Source organism: Zosterops lateralis (assembly GCF_965231275.1).
Source record: "Zosterops lateralis genome assembly, chromosome: Z".
NCBI lineage: Eukaryota > Metazoa > Chordata > Aves > Passeriformes > Zosteropidae > Zosterops > Zosterops lateralis.
In genome coordinates, this window is record NC_139800.1 from 32,089,195 (window position 1) to 32,099,779 (window position 10,585).

The following is a 10,585-nucleotide window of genomic DNA, read 5'->3' on the forward strand; positions in this document are numbered from 1 at the left end:
AACTACATTGCAATGCTATTTGTCCGCTTCAGAGAGAAGACATGTTCTTACCCAGTTTTCTTTTTTCAAAGGCAAGAAGTAGTAGTAATGGCAGAAGTCAAGTATCAGCGTATAGGAGCTAAGGATCTGAGTGTAGAAACACAGCTGTAAAAACAGCCAGTGATTGTCTTCACCAACACAATTATTAATCCTGCAGAGAAACAAAGTGTCCATATGTAAAGAGAAATTTAACACTAAAGTTATGATACTGTGAACAGAAGACTTGATGATTGCTTATGGAGCAAACTACTGGATGCCTTCAAGTGTAGGTTGTGCTACTGAGATCATGGCTTAGAATAAGAGACATGCTGCTCTGTATTATCATATAGCAAAGGTACTACTGCAACTTTAAGTAATACTCTCATAATAGAATTGGTTTCTTAAAGTCTGCACAATTTCACAGTAATATATCTTCTCAACACATTTCACAGGTTGTGAACCACAGAGAGTCCAAAAACTGGAAATGCAAACAAATGTTTTAAAAGAAATGTGATCACAGGCTACCCCAATAACACAGAAACATGACTTAGAAATGAACCAAAGGCACAGAAGACAACACAGAAGAAACTCCATCTGCATACTCCAACACGAAAAGAGTAAAAGAAACACAAGGATTCTATCCTTGTATCTATTCTAAGTACTAGATCAAAAACCTTTAAAACTGGGGCATAGTTTGCTTCACAGAAGTTACATAGATGCAATTTCATACAAGCATTGGGACAGACATCAGTATCAAGCTAAGCCAGTGTGACAGAAGCACTATACTAGTACTATTCTCTGAAGTAGCAAAAACTTGACAAAAAGGGTAGTTTGAAAAATGGCGAAATCAATATAAGGGAATCCTGATGTCAATTCTGTCCTCTGCAGTTTGTCTTGCTAAAAATGATACCTCAGAACTACTTTCAGAAATGGTTATTTTCACTTACGCTGAGTTTTACAGGTGAAATATGAATGCTAAAATTTATTACTTCCCTGCTTTAAATGCCTAAATGATTAAGCACCACTGGGAAAGAAACAGGAAAAATGAGCAGCAGTCAAGACCACAAATTTCAAAGTGATTCACTAAAACAACAGTAGATTATTGGAAGAAATGTCCTGGTTTTACCATGGACAGTGATGATCCATCCTCCTCACACAATGTCCACAGCGACTGCAATGGTGTGAACGCTTTGGTCTCATCATATTGCATTTGTTACATAACTCCCAATGCTCTAGTTCTAGGTGAAAATGTAAAGACACGTTAGAGAGATTTAAACTCAGTAATGTGTGCTCACAATAAATCTGTATGCTTATAATTCTAATTAAAAAAACAAATCTTACTATGATTTGAGAAGGATAAGCACCACATAAAAAGCTTTTTCTCACTGTGACCTTAATTAAACTGGAAGATATTACTGCTACTCTGTGCCAGTTTCCTTCTCCAAAATGTTCTCTCTTCCTATAAATTTCTACGAAGTAATTATTACAGCACAAAAGCTGTGACTCAGACAAGGAGGATTGTAACTCAATTATTTCCTTACATTTCTACTGTGCAAAATTTATCTGCTAGACAGAGTCAGGATACAATTTCACTGCTGTTCCAGAACCTCCTAATACTGCTACTGCTAGCTAACTAAAATATGACACACAATGAACACTTCAGGAGCATCTTCCATCTCAAAGCATTTTAAAGGCACGCGTATCACCATATGCAATTTTACACATAAGGTAATCAAAGAAAGAGATAGAGAATAGACTTGTATTTACAAATACATACTATTTTTAAATTACTAATGTGAGATTCTTCAAAAACTAATCTCCAGAGATACTGAGTAGCTGAAAGTACCAGGAGTACTATTGCTCAGCTTGGCTATTATTTATCTCAAACTGCACCACCCAAATTAGAAGAATTCTTTGGAAACGAAAATTCAAATTGTATGTTCAAAAATTTCATCTTCACATGGGAAACAAATAAGATTAACACTGAAATAATTCCAGTCACAAAAGCATATATCTTCTGTCTTTAAAGAAAACAGGTGGATGATTGAAAAACTTAAATACTTTGACTGTTAAACTTTGTTTCTACCTAAATAAACTTTTTTTGAGGCACAAAAAGTTCTCAGATCTCAGGGAGAGAGGGAAAAAATGAAAAAAAAATATTTACAGTAGGACATTCTGAAATTTTACTGTAAAACACTGTCACTATGTAAACAAAATAAAGTTATATTTAGTACTTCTGAGCCACCTGCAGGCAGCTCTAATCTGGTCTTTCTTGCTGCAAAATAACATTTGGACACTGGAAGTAAAGAAACCCAATATCTGAGATCATTAAACTAGTAATAATGACAGATGGAAACTGATTTACAATCTGTTCCCATAAATGCAGTGTCACAAAGGTGTCACTCACTAATAGGGTAGCTACCAGCAGAGTTCAGAAACACACCAACTCATTTTTTAACACAATTTATACTATGAAAAAATGTAGCTCCTGTCAGCCTAGAGAATACAAGATAACTGAAGTTCTACCTCCGAAAGTACAAAACTCCTGACATATCACACACCAAACCAAAATATCAGTCATGACCTAGCCTAAATATTTCACCTTCAGAAGTACTTATTAAGTATGACTGCCATATGGACTGAATGGAGCATGCAAAGCTTGGAGAGCTTTGCAAAGAGATACCTCAAACTAGAAAAAAAAAATTGTGTACAAAGGGAATTTGCACCGCTCCTGATATTTTAAAGGTAAATGAAAATTTCAGTATCAATGTAACTGTCTGTAACTAGTGAGTGTCTTCATTATCTAGCTCAGGTTGCAAAATGCAAGTTTCTCTTCCTGCAGCAAAAACTTTGACTCCAGAACCGAAGTCTGAAACACTTGACATTTTACTGGATCAAAGGATCAGTTGCCAGAAGCAAAAAGAACATTGGCATGAGATCTTCTGCAATTAGTGTTGACACATCTGAATCCCGAGGAGATACACCCCTTTCTACAATCAGCTACGTCATGCACATTGTATCATCAGCACTAAGGCTAAAAAGACCATGTTTCTAAACACATCATCCTAGATTTTCAGTAGCACCAGGAACAGAGCAAAATTTTATTCTGGGCATTTAGAATTTAGGCATTTATTCTGGACAAGTTTTAGAAAAATAAGTTTTGAGACTACATAAGGAAAAGTGCTAGAAATTTACAACTTAAATACAGTGACGTAAGAACTTTATTCAGCAGGGACAGCTCATGGTTTCCATTAAATCTCACAAAGTCAATTTTATTCCTAATTAGTTTGAAGATACTAACATAACTTTCGTTCAGTTATAAAGAAACAATTCAACATACCTGTAATTGGGATCTTTGGATTTTCAGGTAGTTTTCCTGGATCTGCTACTGAGGCTCTAAATAATGAAGCTACACAAAACAATGAGCAAAAGTAATAACCTAAAAAATAAATAAGCATTTGTTAGTCTTTTTCATACACACAAAGCACACTACATCAAGAATATAGATGCTCCAGAACTGAGTTGGAAAACACTCAGCCTTCTCATTCATATATTATCAGATATATTTTGATATTAAGTATACAACATTAAGTACTCCCCAATAAATAGAGTAGTAAGAAAAAAGTAGTAAGAAAAAAGTAGTAAGCAGTTCTGATAGCACTGATACAGTTCTGATAGCAGGTGCTACAATAACCACACGACTGTTTTTAAGAAGGTCCTCTGTCTTACCACACAAGCACCAATCACACCACAACTCAATATGAAAGATATTCCCAGTAGCACATCTTCACCTTGAAGTCTGTTCAAGCCATAATTCAAGCCTTTTCCCCAAAACCTATCAGCAGAACTCATATGAGCTAACCCACAGAGGGACGTATAACAAAACTAACACTTAGTTTGTTGCCAGTCTTCAGTACTATCACACCAAATTCGGAAAGGCACTTAGAGATGTGAACCTGAAATCCTGTCAACAAGTTCTCAGTACAGGACCTGAAAGCCACATTCAGGCTTTTCACCAACTTCCACAAAAACAAGTTCTAAAGTAACACCTGTGAAGTGAAGTGTCTCAGCCTCTCAGAACACAAAAATGTAGGATGTGTCTTATCCTTTATCCTACCTTTTGTCTTTACTTTCACCCTAGTTTTTATTTTCTGACAGGAATTTTTTTTTTAATGTATGTAAGTAGAAACACTATTTTATTAGTAGAAAAAGGTTAAAATTACTTACACAAAACTGCCACAACTGAAATATTTCCTTCTTCATAATGAGGAAAAAGGATGACCTTTGGAATGAAGATTGTATTGTACAGCCAGACAAAGATAATTAGGCCCATGCAGCACCAACCCTGAGGATCCACCACAAAGTGAATTCGTTGCCCCATTGAACACAAACAGGTAATAAATTGACAGGACCCAGGAAGATAATCCTAAAGAAATAAATATTTTTTTTTAAAAAAAGAGTAAATTAACTAGTATATTGCAACCTATATGGTGCATACATTCAAATTCATACATTAAAGTAAGAAAGAAAAAAAACTGTCAGCTGTTGATTTAAAGAATTACATAAAGACTTAAAAATATTTCATATACATTTTTCAAGTATCAAGTAGCAAAACATTTTATGACCTCACAAATTAGTTATATTTAGCTAAAAAGTAACATTTATCACAAGATGCAAGTAAAGACATTACCTGGGAAAACTATTAAGTAATAGGTAAAGCAGCAACTGTCAGTCAGTTGACAGCAGCAAAGAAAACTCTTCCATCAAAGTAAAAAGGCTGCAAAGCAAATAAGAAATATAGGGGATTATTTATGTTCCACAAAGATTCCCCCTACCTCTCTATTATAGCCTCCTCCTACATTTTGTGGTTGTTTTCTTAAAGCTTTTATGCTGAAATAGTGAAAAGCTTCACCAAGAATTAGGAGTTTCATTGCTTAAAAAACCTCCTTCATGACAATTAATAGCAAACCAAGGGAGAAAGGAGCCATTACCCTGATATCTTTCACAAAGATTAATAAAAATATCGCACAATAGAACATTTTCTATTAATCACATTTAAGACATCAAGGTTTCCATCTTTACATTTTAGTGGGCTGGTCACTTTTGGTTTTAGACCAAAGAAACCTCACCAAGTCCTACAATGTGAACCTCTGAGCTTCATAAATCGATCTCCATAACAAACACAGCACTAAGTTTTAACCACTATTCAGAACAACTATCAGGGGAGGGATTACTACTTTTAATTTTTTTTTTTGTCAAGACTACCTTCACACATGTATTTTATTACTGCAATGCACACATAAATCCCAATCTACTCTCTTACCCATTAGTTTCCCCAATTTCTGGGTTTCAGGAATCTTGTCCATTTCTGATGGATTTCCTTCCATTCCTTTCACCTTCTTGTTGCACTGAACCTTTGTTTATCAAACATCTGTTTCCAGGGGTTTTGCTTACTTGTTTCATGCTTGACTGTCCTCAATTGCATTCAGAATTTCCTTACTTAATCTTACTGACAAATTTCATTAATGTCTTTTCTTCTTTTTTGAGATGTCTTATCAAAATCAGACCCAAACAACAAGCTCTCATTTTTCCACACTTCGCCTTTGCATTATTTATCATAACCTTTGTTTGCTGTCTTCTAATGTAACAGTGTTCCCATTCAAGCATAGCAGAGTAAAAAAAAGGTTTTTTCTATCCTAAAAATACCGAATTTCCTAATATTTGCTTTTAGAACCATATTGTATATTGAATAAAGCTGCTGTGTTGTTAAAACTTGTTTTTAAGTTGATGATACTCATAAAACCTATTTAGGCCTATAAGCTCTCTTAATATCTAGCACATATGCACTACTAGCTATTACATGGATGTAATAGCTAATGTAAAATTAGCTAATGTAATAGCTAATACTACATGGTATTAATATGCTACACACTGATGTACAGGCTCTAGACACAAAACAATGTGGTATTATACCAATGAATCTGCCAGTTCTTAATGCGGCTCTCGTAAGCTAGCTGTGGCAACCAGGAGGTTTAGAATTGAAAAAACATACTTCTAAGCATGCAGTAGTGAGGGACCCATCTCTTCAAGCAGACAAGCTGAGGGAGGTGAGGCATTCAGGAGTGCTGAAAAGGAGACTGACAAGATCCCCACTAAGTTCCTTCAGCTACAGAAACCCCCACTGCATGAGGAGAAGCAGACAGAGCCTCAGCTTATCAAGCTGGATGTGGAGATGCAGAGCACAGCAAAGTCTGAGAGTCTCTGAGCCCCAGCACCAAGAAGACAGTTCCTGTTCTGCCTGCAGCTCTGATCTACAGAGCAGGTTCTGAGCCCCTGGCAGCATGCATGGACAGGAAGTTCCGTTCAAGAAAGCCTCTGAGCCATCTGTGCCTGAGTCCTTTGGCAGTACGTGAAGCATAGGGTAATGAACAGTGGTGGGTCCCTGCTTCTGGGACAAAGACACATCTACTGGCCCAACCTGTCACCTGGATAATTATGCTGCTTGCCAGGGGCCTGGGTCTTTGATAACATGGACAGACTGTTACTGAGACTGGCAGTAATCTGGCCCTTAGACTATTACCCTCAGCTGCTCTTCCATTTAGGCACTATGGACACAGCCAGGAGAGACCCAGGAGTGTACCAAGCATGACTACACAGTTCACAGGGTGCTGGCCAAACTCTGGTAGCCAAGTGGTGTCTTGTTCATGCTGCTGGTGAAGGCAGAGAACTTGAGGTGAAGCAGACATATCCTGCAAATGGGCAAGTGGCTGTGTAGCATTTACATCCAGAGAACCTTCTGTGAGTCTCAAGAACTGAGGGTGAAGGGGAACAAGATCCACCTGAAATTGCATAGGGTAAAAGCCTCTTCGCCAAGAGGCTGGTTAATCAACTTGAGGAATGCTTAAACAAGGAATGATGATAGAGGAAAGTGGTGACCTCTGAACGAGCAAGAAGTGGTGGTCACGGTTTGTAAGCAAAGGATGCAGAACGATATAAAAAACAGAGATCTCATAATCAGCCAAACCAAGGTAAAGTGGGGGCTGCAACAAGTGTGTGCAATGCATGCAACTGACACAAGAACACCACTTAGGTGCACTAAGATAGGGTTAGGAAAACCAAGGTCCTCTTAGAGTTGAATCTCATGAGGGATATGAAATCCCAAGAGAAACATTTGTACAGGTACATGAGCAGCATAAGGGAGGCTAGAGGAAATGTCAGCCTGGTGCTGAAAGTATCAGAATTATACAAAAAAGTCAAAGTACCGTGTTTACTTTGCTCTTTTATGGGTAAGACCTGCATTCTGGAATTCCAGGTCCCTGAGACCTATGGGAAAGTGTAGAGGACAAAAGACTTACTCTGAACGAGGGAGGATCAGATTAACAAAAATTTAAGTGAACTGGACCTAATATTCCATGCGACCTGCTGAGGTGCCAACTTGAGTGCTGAGAGAGCTGATCTCATCACTGTGAAGTCATTCCCAATCACACCTGGAAGTTTTATGCTGGTGGGTGACATTCCAGAGGACTAAAGAAAACTCGTATCAATGAAAACCCTGTTTTCAAGGACAAGAAGGAGGAGCCAGGCAACTCCAGGCCCACTAGCCTCCCCCTGTTTCGTGGGAAGGTGAAGGAAACAATCCTGGAAACTGCTTTCAAACACATGAAGGACAAGAAGATGACTGGGAGTAATCACCGTGAATTTACAAAGTGAAAATCATGCAGACTGACAGAACCATAGATGCCAAAAAACCCAAATGTAGCTAGAAACACTGCTGACCACTGAGGAATCCATCTGTTTTCCATCTTACCAGAGCAGCAGAGCTTACATGACTTCACAGCACTTCCTCAGAATAAGAAATTTAACAAGCAAAACAGAGAGATATAATTACAGAAATACTTGCTCCTGACTGACCTACTTGTAAAATGTGTGAGCAATAAGCAGTAAGAGACATTCAGAAGGAAACTGAAAGAATGCCTATCAAGGAAACATACTCCAAATTTTTACCCCTCAGTCACTAACGGAGGCCTGCGTGACCATATTCACTTTTATAATTACAAAACCAAAACAAATATCAGCCACCCTCAAACCATACCTTGGATGGCAAATTCCACAATTAAGACAGAACTATGCAAATACAGGCGTCACTCTCAAGACAGGGTGATTTTTCATCTGTCTTCTGTATCGTCTGAAAGAGACAAAAAATAGTGTGATACACAAACAACGATTATCACTTGTTTGAAAGGCAGCATATAACAGGTTATTTTCTATTCTGATCAGTTAGCCAGTTAATATAAGCAACAGCATATTTTTGCTATGACAAAACCCCACACATGTGGCATTTCTCGTGTTTGTGGATGGTTGCAGTAGAGACCTTGACACAACACAGTGGTTAGGTGGCTGTTACAGGTTTGTTGAGGTAGGCAAGACATTCCCACCCAGTTACTTTCCATTGATAGGATCTAGCAAAGCGTACCTGTAAACATCTGCTGCATTTATAAAAGATGTCACTTGGGTTTGGAGAGGGATGTGACTTGATGTTAACACACGCACACCTTACTCTCCTTATCACAAGTCCATGAAAACTATCTTCACCTAACTGCTGACCAAACAGCCACTTGTGGGCAGATAATGCGTGTTACTTTAAGAACATTACTGTTTGGATCATCAGCCTGAGGGGAATGAAGACCTGTTATTTGCTTTGACTAGCTGCTGGAGCTGGGAAATGAGTGTGAAACCAGGGGAGGCCAAGGGACATTTCCTCGTGCGGCGCTGCCGGAACACAAAGCCAATGAACCCACGTGCTCTCCTTCCACCGCCTCAATACAGCCAACACCTTCCTCCTCCTGCTCAGAGCGACCAGCGCCCTGCAGCTGCGACAGCACCATTTCCTTGTGTCACAGCTGGGGAGACACTCAGCAGATCTAACCGGGGTTTCCCTACCCAGCTCCCTACATAGCTAAGGGAGCCCGCCCGCCGCGGCGGGGCCGTGCCCGAGGAGATGCAGATGCCGATGCCGATGCCGATGCCGATGCCGGTGCCGGTGCCGGTGCCGGTGCCGCCGCCCCCGCCCCTCCCGCGGCCCGTCCCGTCCCGTCCCGCCCCGCTCCCGGCGCCGCTCCCGGGGGAACGGGGGTCGCGCGCGCCACCCCCCGCCCGGGCGCGCGCCTGAACCAACCGTGGGCTTCCGCCGCTCCAGCCGCGCGTGCGCGCTCCGAGCGGCCCGGCGGGCGGGACCGCGCCCCGGGGGAGGGAGCGGCGGGGGCAGAGCCGCCCTTGGGCCCGCCCGAGCCTGCCCGGGTGCCCCTCGCGGCCGCGGTGCGCGGGAGTCTCGCTTCGTGTGCGAGAGGAGCGCCCAGGGCGGGCGCGGCCGGGTCTGTACTCGCCTCCTGCGCGGGCAGAGGTGCCTGCCCGGCGGGCCGTGTACCGTGCCCGGTGGAGACCCGTGTGCCCCGTCCCGCCGCGTTTCCCCAGGACGGGAGCTCGCTGTCACTCCCCCGTTTCCAAGCACAGGCTTGAGTCAGCGCGGGCTCTTCGCGCCTCATTTTTGCGGCTTCACTTTGCAATCCCTGACAAAAAGTGAGTGCTGCAGGCAAGGCCTCTGCCGCAGTCTCCCAGCTGGAGAATATGGCAGCTGCACCCGCTAGGCCTCATAGCTGGAAGTTGTATTAACTCAGTACTATAAATTCACACTAGCTTCCTTAAGAGATACTTGCTTTACTTTGTATACTGCATAACCACTGTTTCACAATAGCTTAAAGGCCCCAGTTCGTTGCACGGAGGAGGACAACCCTGCAGAAAAGAACTTCTTATCCTCTGTCTTGTGTCAGATCTTAAAGCCAGCATGAAGAGGAAAAGCATCTCTGAACTACAAAGATACCATCAGAATCCCAGAACTTCCAACACCTCTGGCGAAACCCTGCCGTTGTCTGGCATCATAGGTAGCTGTAGCAAGACTAACTCCAGGGACATCTAAATCAAGAAAAAAAATCAGCTGCATAGTGACACCATGTTGTATATTAATGCATGAAAGGCTTAAGAACCAGTTGTTAAACACATTCAGTGTGTTCTGATTTGAATGGGACACTTCATGCTCATGAATAAAGAATTGCTCTTGTAATTCTGTATTCTGCATCCTGGCCTCTCTCCTCAATCAGCACGGACTAGTTGCAGCATTTTTATGATATTCAGATCACTTGCTGTGCTATGCCCCTTGTTCACATAGGGCCCTTACCTGGCCACAGAAGCCAATATTCATTTTAAAAAGATGATTCAGACCCACGAGGGATTAGCTGCCACTAAAAGCCACAGACAGCTTGTAACAGACAAAATTTTCAGTGTTCCCAGCTGGGAATCATGCCTTAAGCACCTATTGCTGATGAACATATATGATCTTTTGGCTACTAAAGGTACCCCATCTGTCTGAGTGGCATAGTTCCCACTGTAAATTGATGGGCTCTTACCCCGGAGCATTTTTCCTTCATGATGATGGATGAAATGGTTGAAGAGTAATGTTGTGAACACTACCAATGCAGAAAACTCATTTGTATTAGTGGCCATATTCTTCCTT

The 10,585-nt window shown here is 41.1% G+C and overlaps 1 protein-coding gene across 3 annotated transcripts in view; it reads right to left on the minus strand.

Annotated features, from left to right (window-relative positions):
- The window catches only part of ZDHHC21 (zDHHC palmitoyltransferase 21), a 34,147-nt gene extending 24,922 nt beyond the window's left edge, over window positions 1-9,225 (minus strand). The window contains exons 1-8 of one of the 3 annotated variants that reach the window (XM_083884318.1): window positions 9,194-9,225; window positions 8,111-8,203; window positions 5,342-5,569; window positions 4,709-4,795; window positions 4,246-4,444; window positions 3,359-3,457; window positions 1,145-1,256; window positions 52-190 (exon numbers count right to left, since the gene is read on the minus strand). In XM_083884318.1, the coding sequence (XP_083740444.1) occupies window positions 52-190; window positions 1,145-1,256; window positions 3,359-3,457; window positions 4,246-4,399 (504 nt within the window). In that variant the 5' untranslated portion in view covers window positions 4,400-4,444; window positions 4,709-4,795; window positions 5,342-5,569; window positions 8,111-8,203; window positions 9,194-9,225. The remainder of the gene's footprint in view (window positions 1-51; window positions 191-1,144; window positions 1,257-3,358; window positions 3,458-4,245; window positions 4,445-4,708; window positions 4,796-5,341; window positions 5,570-8,110; window positions 8,204-9,193) is intronic. The other 2 variants (XM_083884316.1, XM_083884317.1) reach the window with 2 other exon arrangements.
- Window positions 9,226-10,585: the final 1,360 nt, after the last annotated feature.